We start from the raw sequence: 18,965 nt of genomic DNA, 5'->3' as shown, positions 1-18,965 counted from the left end.
TTTAAATATTCGGGAGTGCTTTGTGTTCTGTGTTTTCAGAGTTCATTCATTCATTCATTTCATTCATTCATTAATTAATTCAAGAAAAAAACACTAAACATTTAAAGAAAAATGCATCCAGGTTTTATCCTTATATCGGAGGTTTATGTAACAAATAAGCAGAGGATCTACGTACGAAGGACTACGCACGACTTTTATTTTGGCATGTTTCCTCAGCCGGGGACATTTACGGTGCCTTAAACTCTCTTCCTTCACAGTTTATTATGCATTGATTGTGTAACAAGTTCACATCATGCTAGATAGTAGTACACAACGAAACAACGAATCTTAATGGATTTCACGTTAAACGAATAAATCATTTGAAAGAGTCGGGTCGTTGTGAAGGTTTGTTGTTTATTGCTGGGCTTTTTTAAAGTCTGAGTTAAGTTGAGGACAAACGACAATAATAATATGCTAGCAGTTAGCATTTAGCACATAAGCACTATTGCTTAAAACACTCTTTAAATTGTTTTATTTTTATTTAGAAAGGATATAATCAAATATCAGCATAACCACATTTGTCGCGTTGTTATTGTGTGTTACTGTGAAAACCGAGCCTGTTATAGCATTCAGTCATTGTGTATGTCTTTTGTTGTGTTCTTCAGTGACTGTAATTGCTCAGTCTATGTTTTACCATTTATAGAGATAACTACGAAAAAAATAAACTTTATGATTCTATATATAAGCCATTATCAATTACTGTAGAGTTTCCCTGTTATGATAATACTCTTACTTTGGTGTCTACTTAAATATGTCCAAAGTTACAGTCTTAGATCATCCTTATTCACAGTTACTTAACAATGCCAGTAGAAGGTAACAAGGACCAGGCCCTGCCTCCCATGTCCAGCCCTGTCAGTGCCCTTACTCCTGGAGTCCAAGAAGACAATGGCCTTTCCATCCCAGGAAGCAGTAAAGAAGAGCCAGCGGCTACTTGTCCTGATAATGTTGGGGCACAGAATCCTAGAAAATCACAGCCCCTACTCCACATCAACCGTCAGGAGATCCGATCAGTGGACCACAACTCTCAGGCTGCTGAGCTGCAGGGATTGGGAGTGGATGTATATGACCAAGATGTTCTCGAGCAAGGTGTGTTGCAGCAGGTGGACAGGGCCATTCAGGAGGCCAACCAGGCTGCGGCCAAAGCAGAGGCAGAGAAAGAATATGAGTCCGTACTGGATGACGTCAGGTGAATTTATGCTTCCTTTGTTGATCTTGAAACATTGAACATGTACATTTGTCAATGAATGAAATCTCAGTGTGAATGCTGGAATGTGATGTCACCTTTTGTAATTGACTTGTAATGTATTTCAGGTCATGTACAAGTGCTTTGAGGCACATCAACAAAATTTTAGAGCAGTTAGCCCCTTATGCTGCCTCGAGCAAGGACATCAGTCGGAAAATTGAGTCTGTCAAAAGACAAAAAGAGAACAAGGTGAGAATATGCTGGATTGTTGTTATTATAATAATTTTTTTTGCTTGGTCTAGCTTATACCACTATAGATTTTACGTTGTTGGAATTTGATTAGATATCTGCCATCTCAGTTTTAAAACATAATCTATCATATATATATATATATACACACTTTATATTCATAATGAAAAAAGAGCTTGTCATTTTCAAAAACGCACTGTTGTTGTTATTTTTAAACCCTTACCACACAATACTTCAGAAGCCTGTTATCTTTTACAGGAGAAGCAGTTAAAAAAGATCAGAGCCAAGCAGAAGAGATTGCAGGCTGTTCTTGATGGAGAGGATATCCAGAAGCTTGAGGCAGAATTATTGATTGAGGATGATGAAGGTAAGTTTGAAGCACAGTCCTTTGCAGAAGCTTTACATACATTATTAGCCTTATCATTGGTGCATCATATACTCCTTTGATCTTGCTGAACAATCACTTTGCTTATATGCCATGGGCGCCATAAATTATACACTTTCAGAATGTCTGTATCTTGGATGCTTGTTTTAATATGCTATTGTGGGACCAGTAGTGGTACTTTTTAAGGGGCAACGCTGGCGCCTTGGGATTGTTTTAAAAATGTTTGTTTTTTTTTTACTTTATTTTCACTATATATTGTTTTCTAAACATAAAACTGCACAGCATATTTGACATTTTTGACCACTGGCTCAATCAGTTGAAATAAATTATTTTATTGACAATTATTGCTTTTAAATATTCTATAAAATTATTTTAAAATTTATGATAACACAATAAATTCTCTAATGCAATTTAAATATTTTGGAGTGCTTTATGTTCAGTGTTTTCTGAGGTTATTTATTTATTTATTCATTCATTCTTAAAAAAAACACCTTGTACACATTTAAACAAAATGTTACGGAATGGCTGTATCATGGAAAGTTAATTTCTCTCATTATGTTCATTTGAATGTTTGCTTTAAAATGCTTTCATGACAATAGTGGTACTAATCTATACTCTGTTTGTCTCTGTTAGAACCAGGCCCATCCACTCTGGGCAGCATGCTTATGCCAGCTCAGGAGTCCGAATGGGAAGAGCTCATCCGCACAGGTCACATGACCCCCTTCGGTTCACGGATCCCTCAAAAGCAAGAGAAGAAAGAGCCGCGGAAGGTTATGCTCAGCGAGAACTCAGGATTTGACAAGTACCTTGACGATCAAGCCATGTTAGCGGATAGCAGGAAGAGACCCATGTTAAAGAAGAAGATCACCAAGAAGCTCTCAGGAGAGACGACGCATGGCAAAGAGCAAAAGAACGGATCCCTCTCCAGCAAAGATAAGAAGCTCCAAAAGCGAATGCGTAAGCTCCAGAGGACCGCCTTGAGGGCTCACCCCAAAGCTAGGCCCAAGGTGGAGAAGGAGCCGACCCGAGCCAGGAGGAGGAAAGGCGATGGGGAACAGACGTCAGATAGCGAGGGTTCGGAGTACGTCCCGAGTGATGAGCTGATGGATCCTGAGGAACCAGAGAGAGATGATGATGATGAGTTCTGGGTGGATAAAGATGAAGAATACGAACTCAAACCGTACAAGAAGAAGAACCAGGCCAAAACCAGGAAACCTAAGAAGGAGGACGAGAGCGACGAGTACATCCCTAGCAGCTCAGAGGATGAAGACTCTCAGAAAGGCGGAAAAGTCAAGAAATGTAAAGATGATGGAGATATCGAGTGTTACAGGCAAAGGATTAGGTAAGTTTAGTCTGAATCCATCATTTCCTAAACTGTCACAATCATTACAGTCAAAGGCCATTCATATGTTTAGTTACTTTGCCTAGCATGTATGCTAGAACAGATAGCCTAATCCACTGATGAAATTGGCTGCTGTTCCTTGACTAAGCAAATTCTATGCCTATTCATATTTTCTCATTATGGTATGCATGTATTTATTCCAGTGTTAACGTGCAAATAGATGGAAGCAAACCTAACAAGATTTATGCATTCGTATTTATAGGAAGCAAATTGAGTTGGCATGCTCTCTCTCTCCATAGTTTCCCTGCTCTGGTTGGTTTGAATGTGAATGCAGCCACTCTCTTCTGCTATGGTGAAGCACAGCAATGCTGAGTGGTGGAGGAAAGGGGGGAAAAAAACATAATTAACTGAACCAATGCTTAGTCTTGACTTAATTACAAGTGCAGTCTCGGAAGCCCCAGATAAAGGGAACAGTTTCATTGCGGAGTGACAGGACCAACCCCAAATGAAGATGGATTTTTTTCCCTACACTCCTCTCTCCGTTCCTTTCTTGGGGAGCTCAAACTCCTAATTGTCTGTATCAATCTTAATTTGCTTTTCTGACGACACTACCACTAACTGCTGTAGCTTTCCCTGAAGCCAGAAGTGGGTCAATTAAATCTGGCCTGCTGGAGTGAGGGGCAAAGGAAGGAAAGGTCTCTCGCTCTTGCTCTCACTCTCTCTTCTGTTTCTGTCTTTGTCTGTCTGTAGTTTTTTGGCTAGGAAATTAAAAACCGAGGCCAGGGACTTTTGGTACCTGACTGTACCTTTCCGACTTTCCCATTGGAGGCATCTTTAACGGAGTCAAATTTTAAATGTCAGCAGTAGACTTGTTTTAGTTTGAGAAGATCGTTAATCAAATACGTTATGTGAAGTCTTCAGCATGGGAAATGTCTCGATGGGGTCTGTCGTTTAGCTTGACGCTGTGTCCACACCGGTTTGTGGCCTGTTTCTATTTTTTAACACGATGATGCACGGCTACTCAAGCCATTTTGTTACTGAACCTTGTGCTTAGTGGTAGGACGATAATGATTTTTAAGGCCTTGCTGATATCTTAGAGAGAAGTGTTGCTGTAGGCCATTATAAATCTGATATATACAGTATTTCACACTTATATTACATTTCATTAAAAAATTTCACATTTCATTATTTTAAAAAAAATCTGTAAAATACAGATTTATACTTTAAATGCTGATAACTTAGACTGCAAGGTGGTCAAAGGCCAATGTAAAGCCTATATATATGATATCACACTTACATCACGTTTTATTTAAAGTTTGGAAATGAATGAATACAATGCAATGAAATTTATATTTATTTTACATGATATTATTTGGAAACAAATCAATGAGAACAGAATAATTTTAAGTTGAAAAAGAAAAAGCCCTGTAAAGTAAACAGGTTTATTCATTAGATTCATCTTCTTGATTCTGTAGTCCTAGTTGGTGAATGTACTGTGATTATGTGCAGCTTCAAGAGGCTTCAAGCTGATGCCGGTTGTGAAGAGAGCATTACAAATGTAGTGGTAATGTTGTGGTTTTGTCTTCTTGCAGGAAGTGGAAAAGGCAAAGACTTCGAGAAAAAGAGGCAAAGAGAGAAGCAGGGGAAGAGGAGACTGAGGAGAGTGAAGCGGAGTTTGATGAAGGATTTAAAGTGCCTGGTTTCCTTTGGAAGAAACTCTTCAAGTATGGCTCGCACAAATCACACATAGTGAAAGAAAACAATCAATAACTTACACATACACATACAATGGCTGCGTCCAAAAGTTAAAAAATGCTGCCTTCGGAGGATGCGTTCCGAGGTAAGAAGGCATCATGGCCCGCCTGAATCCAGTGTTAGCTTCATTTCTTGTCTCCTGAGATACCTTCATCTGATTGATTTTTAAAGGCAGCATAGATGTATCTTTCGCTGCCTTTGATATCCAACAATCCTGTGCATTCCATTCCGTAACTTTTTATGTCATTTATAGTGAGAAATTACTATTGTAGTAATTAAATATTCTTAGTTTTTACCAAAGCTCTCACTTTTTTTTTTTTTCTTTGGATCATTACCTTTACCATTACGTTTTCGAAGTCTCTCCGAAATCAGTTTCGTGAGGTGCAAATCTTCCCTGCAAAGTCATCGCCTGATAAAGCAGCGAGGCAACAAGTCAGCTGCCTAAGTTTTTGGACACAGCCAATGTGAAATATTAAATGTGTACAAAAATTACTCACAATTTTAAATGTACTGTATGTGTCCTGAAAGCTGAGCTGTGAAGTGCTTTAGGCTTAGAAAGAAGTACTCAGGCTGTTGTGTTCTGGATGTGTTTTACAGCACATCAATTGGGCAACACTTATGGCCCATTTATCCAGAATCAATAGTGATAATGGCCCTATGATTAATTCATCAGCCACTGTGTTTGTGCTGTGGCTGCGTTTTGTGTGACAAAGCGTTTGCTTTTGTTGTCCAGGTATCAGCAGACAGGTGTCAGGTGGATGTGGGAACTGCACTGCCAGCAGGCAGGAGGCATTCTGGGAGACGAGATGGGCCTGGGCAAGACGATACAGATAATTGCCTTCCTGGCAGGCCTGAGCTACAGCAAGCTAAAAACACGTGGCTCCAATTACAGGCAAGGGACCCTACGTGCTTGTAGACTTTTACTGTATTTATCAAATTTAATTTATGAAAATCTTTTTCTACCTCAGAATACAAATAATTTCTACGTAATTAATCATTTCTATATAAGAATAAAAATTATACACTGCATATTATTTATATATTATAATTACGTAGATATAGTTTAATATCTTTATTTGAGGTGGAAATAGTATTCTTTATATAATATATATATATATATATATATATATATATATAATATTTATATTTATAGAATATAATAGCTTCCATAGTATTTATACCTTCTCTCGCTCTTTTTCTATTTTTCTTCATTCTGTCTTTGTGCTTTGAGTCTCTTCCTTTCCAAAACACGCTCATCATCATCAGCCATTGAGTCCAACATGCACCCATACATGTGTACAAACACTCATAAACACGAGCACACATAAACACAGACGTCGGCTGTCTCCCCAACCCCTCCCAGACTCAAAGTCTCGATTGCGATGAATATTTCAGCAGCTGGATTTCTGGTGGAGAGAGGTTTGCCGTGAATTATTAAAGACGTTTCAATTATGATATTCCTCTAATTCTCTTAGTGGCGACATCAAAGGAGAAACAAGGACGTGACATGAAATAGAGACTGCTTGTTGGGAGGGGAGGGTGGAAAATGAAACATGAAACATGTAATTAAACACGTTTAAGGTAGTGCCTTTTTACTTTTTTTGCTTTTCTTGCCAAACACTCTCCGGGTGGAGGCCCTCCTGGCTGGTCAATAAGCTGTCTGGCGTCTCCCATCCGCAAATTGATTGTTTGCAAACTCAATTATGGCTCGCTATCAATGGCTTTCACAATCCGGAATATCATATCAAGCCGTAATGCTCCTAAAGCCATTTAGTGCATGTTTTTTCAGTTCATTTCTTTAGTGAACACTCAAATGGAGAGGAAGACCAGAGCAGATGTGGTGTAAGCTCATGGGGTTCATCACCTTAAAGTTTAATGTGTAATTGCAAGTAAAACATTTTAGGATTTCTCCAAAATGTAAAATGGACAATCAGCCAGTAATTATACTGACACAAAACTTACCCTCATTTCGATAAGGATGACATCACTGAAAATAATGTAACTTGTTCAGTAAGTGAGCCAGATGATGATTCACTAACTGCTGTGATGGATTCAATTCAGTGAGGAATATATATATAACATACAGTAAAACATAGTGTAGCTCAATTCCTCAGTGAATTGAATCCATACATATTTATTGATTCATTTAAATGCTGTGATGGCCAAAGCTGACTTTTCAGCAGCCATTTCTCCAGTCTCACATAATCCTTCAGAAATCATTCTAATTTGATAAATAAAAAAAGTAAAAAGAACAGCATTTATTTGAATAAATCCTTTTATGACATTATAACTCTTTACTGTCAATTTTTATCAATTTAATACATCCTTACTGAATAGTATTATTTCCTATTTACTATATATTACTAGCTCTTATTAATTTCTAATTAAAAAAATCATACTTACCCAAATATATATATATATTATTGCTTTGGTGCTGAGGAATGCTGTGCAGGAATGATTTTTAATCGAAGGCTTTCATTTACCCCAAATGAAAAGCAGATGACTTATTGCATATTAAACACCTAGTAAAAACATAGTTTCTCCAGTGTTGTGACCACATTCCCTTCTCCTATAGGTATGCTGGACTGGGACCCACGGTCATTGTGTGTCCGGCTACAGTCATGCATCAGTGGGTGAAAGAGTTCCACACATGGTGGCCTCCTTTCCGTGTTGCTGTCCTCCACGACACGGGCTCCTTCACCAGCAAAAAGGTGAGACACGCTCTGCTGGAGCTGAGGATGTCCATTCTTGTGACTTCCATAATGTAAACTGTTTTGTTTACTCTCAACATATGTAATCTCAATGCTCTAACTTTTCTATACAAGCAACATGACAACTAGATTAAGATGAACTGTGTCGCTTCGGCCTGTAACGTTTATGCCAGCGTGAGATTTTCCCCTTGTCAGCAAATATCCTAGTGTGTGGAGTCGAATTGGCTCCAAGGAAATGTTAAATTAATTAAAGCTAAGGTAGCAGGAGCTGCTGTGGGGCGGCTGTGAAGTGTTTACTGTGAGTGGTCTTCACTGCCCCCCTCCCCATCCTGCCTGACACAGTGATTAATGGGGGTTGTTGTCTGGCAGTCCGTGCTTTGCCCTCTAGGTGGAGAGATGGTCTCAAGAGCTTGTGGGAGAGAGACAGAGGAACGTTTATGCAACGTTGGCACCTAATGATACCGCCTTCACGCTAACACTAACACTCCTGTAGAGCAGATGTACCTGATTAATTGGCTACAAAGTAAAAAAAAAATAAGTGTGGAGGGGGGGTTGGGAACAGAGGTTAGTCGCTTTGCACGTCTATAATTGGAACACTCTTGAGACCGTTCATGTGAGACGTCAAAGCAGACGTATAGACTCGTCGTTCTGATGAAGACGCTATCGCCAGGGGCTTGATACCGGCAACCTATTGCAATTTCCTCAATTTAATTAACAGCCAAAAAGGACATTGTTGTGCTAGTGAGTTTACTTTCCGGTTTTACTTTATTCCTTATTTTCAGGAGAAGCTCATCCCGGAAATAGTGGCAGGTCACGGCATCCTCATCACTTCCTACTCATACATACGCATTATGCAAGATTACATCCAGAAGTACGACTGGCATTACGTCATCCTGGATGAGGGCCACAAGATTAGGAACCCCAACGCTGGGGTGACTATGGCATGCAAGCAGGTGACCGTTGCTTTCTTTTCAGAGATTTTTCCCGCATTTTACAATCAAGCTGTCAAATAAAGACTTGCGGTTTTCACAAAGCACGCAAGTAAAGCTAGTTGACCTTTTCGAAATGAACTTAGTTCAGTCTGCATCAAGTTAAATGAGCTCCAGAGCTATTGATTGCTATATTAAAAAAATCAATTGGAAATTTCTCAACACTTTGATTTGGTATTGAATAAACTGAAGCTAATGGAGCTTTAAAACCAAATCCATCTTAAACGGGGTTTCACTGTCAAGTAGTATCTGACCGCTTGCACAGGTAAGCTTCCAAAACTATTTTGATTACTTGATCAACTTACATCTTTTATGAAGGATTGTCACTGATTTCTTTTTTTTCCCCCCGTTCACAGTTCCGGACACCCCACCGTTTCATCCTCTCTGGCTCACCCATGCAGAACAACCTCAAAGAGCTGTGGTCGCTCTTTGACTTTGTGTTTCCAGGGAAGCTGGGGACCCTGCCTGTCTTCATGGAGCAGTTCTCTGTGCCCATTACCATGGGAGGATACTCTAATGCGTCTCCAGTTCAGGTGAACCACTCATCACCCGGAGCTTACTGATCAGTGCAGTTAAAATTCTCTTATTATTCATATATAAACCTATCATTTACATCAAATATAACGGTGTGATGAACGCAGAACACACTGTATATTACACGGAGATGGAAGTGCCTGTATTAATTCAAAGGCATATAAAAACCTTCTAACAGCGTACTGATGCCTGCATGGTGAATGGAATGTAGATGTGCCATTATTAGGAAACCTTTTTAATAGCACACTTACTTTATGGATTTCATTTCCGAACTGCTTTAAAAGGCTATTGATGTTTCCTTTGCCAATAATAAAAACCTTTACTAATTATTAATGTTATTAAATGGTTGAAGATAGCTAACCCCTGACTCATGGTGCTCTCTCCTTTCCCAGCTGTCTGCATAGTCCTGCTGTCCAGCCTCATACGCTCATACATTTTCTTTTAATGGATATTCATTTGAGAAATGAGAGAAGACTTTAAAATCTTGCAATTAGAATTTACACACTTTATGCTGTACATATTTCTTTGCACCAAAAATATATGAAAAATTAACTAACGTCTGTCCTGTGCACTAATTCAAATCATGTTGCAATCTCGTGTGTGTGTGTGTGTGTGTTTGACATTCTACTTTAAAAATATGTGTTTCAGAGATTAAATCTGGAGTTCTTTTTGTAAAAAAAACAAACAAAAAAAAGAAACATTTTGATATTATAGAAAGGTTTAAGAGCCTTTTAAACAACATGTATCTAATTCTTTTATAATTATGCATGCTTGTATGACCGTATATTAATTCAGAGACAAATTTATTTTTAAAAGTACAAATATTCTTTCACATTGCAGGACCGTTTAAAACGAACTAGTCTTGTAATAAAATAAAGAAGCAAGCACAGGCATCTAGTGGCTACACAATAACTCTGCAGACACAACAAAGGGGTCTTTAAAAATTGTCAAAAACTTAAAAGTGATAATGAAATTATTGAAGAAATTAAAAAACATTAAGTCTTAGCTCTTTTGCAGCCATCTCTATTATGAAGCATATGCTGTATCACTACTTATTCACACATCTAATCTCTGCTTCTCTGTCTCACTCTTGCTCTCTCTCTCTCTCTCTCTCTCTCTCTCTCTCTTTTGTCCTCTCAAATGGGCCCTAATCTGGGCTCGTTGTATGCCCTGCAGTGTTGTGGTTCCACTGCAGGCTTACTTTTGATCTGCAAACCCCTTTAAATTACAGCTAAATGGCATTTGGCCTAACGCTGGATCAGGAGAACATTATTGATAAAAGAGTGTAGCCCCCCTCTGGAGTCCAGCAGCACTCTTATGAATCTTTAATGTGTCAATCTGCTGATAGGAGGAGAGAAAGAGAACAAGCGGCTGTTGACATGCCTCAGGACACACTCATTTGTTTGGCTTTCATAAAATGTATTGAAGTGGATGCTTGTTAATTAGCCAAAAACATAAACATAAATATATTTTAGTGGGTGTGTTTGCTTGCAAAAAGTTGTAAACTACTGTAAGTTTGGGGTCTGTAAGATTATTTAATGTTTTTGAAAGAAGTCTATTATGCTCACCAAAGCTGCATATATTTTATAAAAATATATATGATATAAATAACTGTTTTATATTTTAATGTATTTTAAAATGTAATTTATTCCTGTGATGACAAAGCTTCATTTACAGCAGACATTACTCTGATTTTTAGAGACATTACTATGATCCTTCAGAAATAATATACTGATAATAATATAATATACTAATATACTGATTTGGTGTATTTTTGTTGAGACCTTTTTTTTTTTTTTGTCACAAATGGATTTATTTGTTTTATTTTTAATCCTCAGGTCCAGACAGCCTATAAATGTGCTTGTGTTCTTCGTGACACGATTAACCCTTACCTGCTGAGGAGAATGAAGGCTGATGTGAAAGCAAACCTCTCTTTACCTGACAAAAACGAACAGGTGCCCATGCAATACTTAAAAGAAGTGAATCCATACTCCACTAGTTATCTTTGTATTCCTTGCATGACAACATCACTTGCATTTTAGGCACAGTCTGGCCAGTTAGTTCATCTGAAAAAGTAGTTCCAAAGAAAGTCAAAGCATCAAGCTTGAAACATTGAAACTTCCTAGTGTTGAATAATCAAATATATGCCAAACATCAACTTAATTACAGCCCATAATGTTTTATTGTCCAAACAGGTCCTGTTCTGCAGATTAACGGAAGATCAGCGGCAGGTTTACCAGACTTTTTTGGACTCCAAAGAGGTTTATCAAATTCTGAATGGAGACATGCATGTAAGGGATACATGTGTAAAACACCAGTGTGATTGCTCAAAATTGATGATCTTCTATTCCCCACTATGTAAAAAGCCTTATTCATTATTCAGTCCACTTGAGAGTGTTGACATCCCCTATCATTATATGTTCACATACAGTTGTGTTCAAATAAATAGCAGTGCATTAATAAAAGTGAATAAAGTGCATATATCTTTCAATAGCTTTTATTTCCATATTTCAAATGTACTGAAAACATTACACGTTCAATTCCAAATCAAAGCTTATCAAGTCTGCGTTGTTCTTTTACAGGAAGCAAAGAAAAGGATTCTTAATCTGTTAAAAAAAAATAGCAGTGTTGACTTCACTTTAAATTACTGAACTAATATTTAGTTGCATAGCCATTGTTTTTGATAACTTCTGTGTATCTGCGTTGCATCGAGTCAATCAACTTCTGGCACCTAGAAACAGGTATTTCAGCCATGAACAAACTACATTCCACAGTTCCTGTGAATTTTAACGTCACCAATGGGGTTGAAGTCATTTACTTCTGTGTGTTTCAGGTTTTTGTTGCCATTTTAAAGCATTTAAGAACATTTTAGCTGAGCATCCTATAATGTTCTGTTTTTTTATACATTTTCCCCTCACCAATCAACTTTTTAATCAAATCAAATGTCATGACAGCTGGGTTTGTTGTTTTTCCATTACACTATTACATCTACAAGTAAATTTTTTGCAATGCAGAAATATCACTAATATTAATAACAATGGTTCATCAGGTTACTGATGTTGTACTGCTATTTTTTTAAACACAATTGTGCTTGTTTAAAAGAGTGTAAAGAAAAAACATTTAGAGAGTTTCTGGAATTTGTATAGTGGGATGTTTGAACACGCCAATCCAAGTAGTGGGATCCAAAAGTCCACATTGGGATTCAAAATCTAATTTAAACCTAAAAATAAAGTTTTAGTATTTTAAGGCATTTTATCATGTAAAATGAATAAGAATGATTGTATGATTTGCCATTATTTCTTGGTCACTAAAAATTATCATTCTGTCAAGTTATCCAGGACAACATGATCAACAAGTTTTAAAGGAACTTGTGTAGTTCGCACAGCTCTCATAAAAGCAAACATAGGTCAAATTACTAATACAAACTTAAGGCAAATTGTTATGCTAATACCAATGTGAAATGGAAAAAGTACGAAATATGTAAAACTGGACTTGTACTATTCGTAATGTGTACAGATACTTTTGCTTTACTGTGAATTACCTCATCACAATGATGCAGAATCTGTTTAATTGGCAAATTTGTCAGCCTTACACACCTGTGAAGATGCTTGCCTTGTTGCATAAAATAAATAGTCATTGTGAACTATTGACTCTCTTTATGTGCAAAGTGTCATAGCAAGGAAAAGCTCCTTTATACAAACTATTCATCACAATGCTCTAAATGTGTTTCGAGTTGACAAAAGCTGTGGGTTGCAGAGCAGTTTACAAACCCCTCTTATGTGGTCACAAACTCCATTAAGCCACATATATAATGCAAAGACTGCTGCATTTACTTCAAGGAAGAGACTTTACTTTGCTCTGGTCAATTACCTTCATTAAATTAACCAAGTTTATTAATATTAAGATTTGTGTTTCCTATTTCTTACATGGAAAGAGAGAATTGTTTTTCTCCCTCCATTAAAAGTATTAACATATCCATCCGGTGTATTAATCTCAATCCCCCACCCTGTGGTTCTAGGTCTTCTCAGGCCTCATAGCTCTGAGGAAGATGTGCAACCACCCGGATCTGTTCACAGGCGGGCCACGGCTGCTCCGAGGCATCCCTGATGACCAGCTGACCGAGGAGGAGCACTTCGGTTACTGGAAACGCTCTGGGAAAATGATCGTGGTGGAGTCACTGCTGCGCCTGTGGTTCAAACAGGGACATCGAGTGTTGCTTTTCACCCAATCCAGGCAGGTCAGTAAGAAAGGAGCGGTGAAAAGAAGGATAGATAAAATGCACAACAGCAAAGATGTGATTGGGTGATTTCAGCCAAATTCACATAAATAGATCCATCAGGCCGTCGCTGAAGTAAAGAAGTGCGAATAAACCCACAGTATTGATGGATAAGCTGCACTCTCACCATCTCCAGCAGAACCACTAAAGGACCAATAAAGTTATTATGTCATTTTGCCCTCTAATAGAATTCATTAGGAGATCTTATTGCATTGTAGGGTGTCTGTCAGGACCCAGCTGTCTTTGTTCAATAGAAATGAGATTTGGCTTCAGAGAGAACCTAAAACCCACACAGTTGGTACTTCTGTACATGTAATATTAATCTCACTTAATCCTATTAGCACTAATCCTGTTCTTTATGCTCTGTCTGAAACCCTTTCTCCCACACACACACAGATGCTGGAGATCTTGGAGGTGTTCGTGAGGGAGAATGGCTTCTCCTATCTCAAAATGGATGGCACCACTACCATTGGGTCCAGACAGCCTCTCATTGCTCAGTTCAACCAGGTAAATATGAGATAGCAGGGCGTGTTTTATGCTGTCTGTGATGGTAATGGTGCTTTTGAACCAACTTATTAATCCATTCAGTTGTTTTCCCCCCTTTTTACAGAACAAGGACATCTTCGTCTTCCTCCTGACAACAAGAGTTGGAGGTTTGGGAGTCAATCTGACTGGAGCAAATCGGGTTGTAATCTACGACCCAGACTGGAACCCTAGCACAGACACTCAGGTCTGCCAAAGCTGTATTTCACATCCAAAACGCATGTTCTTGCTGTACCTGATGCAAAATGTTAAGCTTGTAGCATGCACTGCTGATCGGTAATGATCTGAACTATTGACCTCTTCCTGTAGGCTCGTGAGCGTGCCTGGAGGATCGGGCAGAAACAGCAGGTGACGGTTTACAGGCTGCTGACAGCTGGAACTATTGAGGAGAAGATTTACCACAGGTTAGTTTCCTGGGACTGGGCATTGAGATGGAGCTGGTAATGGTGAGGAGGACTATTACAATCCATAATGTCCTACTTCTGTCTGCAGGAGCTCAATAGACAGTAATTGAAATGCATTATTTTTTTAATTAGATATCAACACAAATTCGCTAATTGGTCGCTAAAGGCTGTCGTAGACTACTGGGTTATTTGTAGGGAGGCAATGGGAATTTCGAAACACCGCGAAGAGTGGGATTGTTGGCATATTAATTTTGCAATTTCAAACTAACCTGCGTTTGTTAAACTGATAAACCATCCAGCAGGGTGAGATTTTGGCATGTCAGTGTTTAGGCTATAAAGAAAATAATTCAGGAAATGTGGGGCTAGAGTGTATCTTAATGGCGATTAAAAAACAACTACAGTATTTCTTGTCTCTTTCTATAGACAAATCTTCAAACAGTTTCTCACCAACCGAGTGCTAAAAGATCCTAAGCAGAGACGTTTTTTCAAGTCTAACGACATTTATGAACTTTTCACGCTGAGCAATCCTGACGGCTCCCAGGGAACAGAAACCAGTGCAATATTTGCAGGTAATTCATGGATACGTTAACCATTTGAGCATATTTTCTTTGCAAGAACAGCTCTGTTCATTTGGCTGATGTGACAGAGGAAAGAGGAGATGTATTAAAATCAGGCAATGTAAACAGAATTTAAAAAAATGTTTGGTACAATGCAAAGACAGGGACAACTTTGTACCTTATCTACTCCTAAAAGGTGTATATTATTAACTTAAGTAAGAGTAATAATATGAACCCTTAAAGTACTACAATGCAGTTTTCAGGGGTAAATAAGATATAAAGATGTCCATTTGTAGATACAGTACAGAACTCTTCTGAATTGTGTTGTATTTGTTATTATTTCATAGGCACAGGATCAGATGTGCAGGTTCCAAAAAGACACAAGACCTCTCGTCCATCTCAGGGGACCTTGAGACCATCACAGTCTCATTCATCTGCATTTTGCGTTGAAGACCAAGATTCCTCATCTCTATCAGGAAACAGAAACGCTACCTCAGTCAACGGTCTCTCAAACAACAGTGCTTCTGGGCCACCGAACAATAACCTTGAACCTCATTCCATTGCTGACCGTTCGACAAACAGCACTAGTAAAGATCTTTCTTCTACGAACAGCCCTCAAAAGCACAGAGAGAAGAAAAAGCACTGTGAAATGCCAGAAAAGGACACGTTACCCTCAGACGGACCCAAGCTCAAGCATAAAAAACGCAAGCACTCTGAGGATGTCAGGTTTGAGGGCTGCCGTATTTCTCACCTGGTGAAGAAAAAGAGATACAAAAAAGAGGAAGAGGAGGAGGAGAGAAAAAATGAAAAAAAGAGTGACGATTATGTTCTAGCCAAACTCTTTAAAAAATCAGGGATACACAGTGTCATGAAGCATGACAGCATCATGGACTCATCGAACCCTGACTATGTACTTGTGGAAGCTGAGGCCAATAGGGTTGCGAAGGATGCGTTGAGAGCTCTGAAGGTCTCCAGGCAAAACTGCAGGCTGCCTTTCTCAAGAGGGTCTACGACAGCAACCCCACCTCCAGTCAAGTACGTCTCCTTTAAAGGGTTATTTTACCCAAAAATGAAAATTGTCATTAATTACTCACCCTCATGTCGTTCCAAACCCGTAAGACTTTCATTCATCTTCGGAACACAAATGAATATATGCCACGACGCATATATGTTGTGTTGATGTGAGAGCAGACGTTGTTGCGTGAATGTGCGTTGAAGATTATATTTTGTAAATAAAGTACTTATGTTGGGTTTTTTTGCGCAAACAAAACTCTTGTCACTTCATAAAATTGAGGTTAAACCACTGGAGTCACATGGATTACTTTTATGATGCTTTTACTACCTTTCTGGGGCTTGAAAGTGGTAGTTGCGTAGACTGTCAATGGAGGGACAGAAAGCTCTCTGATTTCATTAAAAAAGATCTTCATTTGTGTTCAGAAAATGAACAAATGTCTTACAGGTTTGGAACGACATGAGTAATCAATGACAGAATTTTCATGTTTGGGTAAACTTACCCTTTAATTTTAACTGAACAATATTATGTGTCTTGTAATATTATAAAATGTCAATGATAAAATAAGGCTGTTTTAACATACATTTTTCTCTTAGGAGAAGGTTTGGACAGAAGAAAAACTCACTTCTTTCTCAGTCATCTGGAACAACGGGAAAAGCAGCAGAGAAATGCAAGGTATGTCTATATGGGTACAATATCCTGTGAACCCCCGATAAAATAATAAATGATGTTAAGCAAGTTTTTTTTTAATATAGGATGCAGCTATTATAAAGAAGTCAGTGGTGAAGAAGCCAGGATCTGCTGCTCACTTCAGCGGTGATGGAGCACAGGAGGAATCCGCTTCTCTCTCCTCATCCTCTCTTCTCGCTAGAATGAGAGCCAGGAATCACCTCAATCAACCACAAAGACAAGAGGATGAGGAGGAGGAAGAGGGAGAGACTCAGTCTGCCGCCGTGCATGCGACTCCTACTGAACACGACGAGCTTCTGGTCGACCTGAGGAACTTTGTGGCCTTCCAAGCTCAGGTGGATGGCCAGGCGAGCACCAAGGAGATCCTGGAGTACTTCACCCCGAGACTCACTTCCACACAAACACCAGTGTTCAGAGAACTGCTGAGAAATATTTGTGAGTTCCACAGACTTTCCGGGCAGGAAGGGATGTGGAAGCTTAAAGCTGACTTCAGGTAAACGGAGCAGAGCATATTAAAAGATTACGAAATGTGCAAATGCAATTAATTTCAATAAACTTTCCAGAACTTTCCAGGTTGGCCATAAAAAGTACAAAAAGAAAGAATTGTATTGGCCCTATTATTGTAAAACACTCCTATTGTATGAAAAGAATTGTCTTTTATTATTGCTTGCTGTTTTTTCTTTGCTTTTGTAAAATTCCTGGAAATTACTTGAACTTGGAAATTTCCTGAAAACTGTGTTGGTCAGGTAACTATTGATGAGACCAATATTTGTTTTGCTGTACTATATTATAATAATATTGCAATACCATTGTAATACTATTGTAATCTTTTTTTAATAATGGAAAATGTACTTTTATATAGTGCTTCCACCCTAAGGTGCTTGGTGCCAAATTGTTTACATGACGTTTTAGTGAGTATAGGTGGCTTTGAAAGTTATAGCCAACATTATTTAATGTCTTGAGAGTATCTACCTCTACCTCCCACTTAATGTTTGTTCATCGGGAACAAATGAGATTTAATGTAATTGCAATGTGTAAAGCCAGTGATGGAGTTTAGGGAATACTGTTATACGTTTGAACAATTAAATGTATTCATTAAAAGTTACCTAATAAACATCATCCTTTACATCAACTCCTTAGTACATTTTATTAATATGATCTAGGAAATTTAATGCATCACTAGATGATGAGCCGGAAGATGCACCACCACACAAGGGCTTATCTGAGCTCATTTTGAAAAGAACAATGATTTTCTGTTGTTGCACATTAATCACAATGCCATGGGCTCTCAGGGACAGGGTTTTATTCCTTGTAAGTTAATGTGTCAGAAATTAGTGTTCGTCTTATATTGTTTGTCAGCGCGATTTAGTACACAACCAATGAAAAACAAACCGAAAAAAAAAAAAAAATAATTAAATTGTGCTTTTGTGTAAATACTTTTCTCTTCAAACTAGAGCGAATGAATCATTAAAAGAACTAACTGTGAAAATGCTTGTTTGAAACAATATAAAAGAAAACAACAGATTGAGTTTATGAATTTATTCAATGCTCTGTTTCCGACCTCATTAAAACTTTATTCGTTTATGTAGTCGTTAATGCTTGGGCTCAGAATAATAGTATTTTACTTATTCGTTTGTAGTCTATTAACCAAAAGTTGTCTTTTTTTTTTTAATGGTGGATATTTGTGCGCGCGCAGTCCTGTCGCTGGCCGTGGTGCTGAAAGTTTTTCCTTTTCTTACGAGGCCTCGTGCGCACACAATTATTCTGTTAGTTAAAAATTAAAAACAGCAATTGTTCACCAGCACATGCACTCTAAAGACAGCGCTTTATGACACTCATTTCAGCTGGCACATATACTGCTGTAATACACTCACTCTCATCTCTCCCATTCAGCCTCTCAAGATCGTAGAAATCACTTGATCTATTGGTTTGCTCAATCTAAATATATCTCCGTTTCGTATAATAATAATACAAATGTCAGGAAGTTATACAGAGCTCGTCCCCCAGTTTCCGATGCATTTTGACGATAACACCAACTTTATTTTCAGCAGTGCATAAATTAATTACACGCATTTAATAACTAAAATATCATTATATTCCCCTCTTAATATCATAAACGTTCTACGCCAGGGAAGCACTTAATAGTGCAGGGGGCCATAACAGGCTATTATCCTTGTGTAATGCTATTAGAGAACCAATTATGCACCATTACACTTGCTTTTTTGCCGTTTATGTGATTTCATCCAATACCGTCCTGCACTTCAAAATTTCAGCTGCTACTCGGAGCCTCATTTCC

General features: G+C 38.3%; 1 protein-coding gene across 1 annotated transcript; it reads left to right on the top strand.

The window, feature by feature from the left end:
• Window positions 1–252: 252 nt before the first annotated feature.
• ercc6 (excision repair cross-complementation group 6) lies at window positions 253–18,051 on the top strand. The gene is made up of 20 exons (XM_079854909.1): window positions 253–384; window positions 830–1,225; window positions 1,351–1,471; window positions 1,730–1,838; window positions 2,490–3,198; window positions 4,791–4,922; window positions 5,687–5,845; window positions 7,529–7,664; window positions 8,447–8,617; window positions 9,010–9,186; window positions 11,026–11,142; window positions 11,383–11,478; window positions 13,206–13,424; window positions 13,860–13,970; window positions 14,074–14,193; window positions 14,316–14,410; window positions 14,834–14,979; window positions 15,315–16,002; window positions 16,576–16,654; window positions 16,735–18,051. The coding sequence occupies exons 2-20, from the start codon at window positions 840–842 to the stop codon at window positions 17,164–17,166; spliced, it is 4,203 nt and encodes a 1,400-aa protein (XP_079711035.1). The 5' UTR covers window positions 253–384; window positions 830–839; the 3' UTR covers window positions 17,167–18,051.
• The last annotated feature ends 914 nt before the right edge of the window (window positions 18,052–18,965 follow it).

Source organism: Squalius cephalus (assembly GCF_949319135.1).
Source record: "Squalius cephalus genome assembly, chromosome: 21".
In the NCBI taxonomy this organism is placed as follows: domain Eukaryota; kingdom Metazoa; phylum Chordata; class Actinopteri; order Cypriniformes; family Leuciscidae; genus Squalius; species Squalius cephalus.
The sequence above is the reverse complement of the archived record's forward strand: the minus strand, read 5'-3'. Positions and strand labels throughout refer to the sequence as shown.

Excerpts from the sequence above, each read along its gene's own strand:
- ercc6 (XM_079854909.1), top strand. The coding sequence starts at position 840 with ATGCCAGTAGAAGGTAACAAGGACCAGGCCCTGCCTCCCATGTCCAGC. Across the intron at positions 1,472-1,729 it reads AAAGACAAAAAGAGAACAAG|GAGAAGCAGTTAAAAAAGAT; the intron begins GTGAGAATATGC and ends TATCTTTTACAG. Across the intron at positions 1,839-2,489 it reads ATTGATTGAGGATGATGAAG|AACCAGGCCCATCCACTCTG; the intron begins GTAAGTTTGAAG and ends TGTCTCTGTTAG.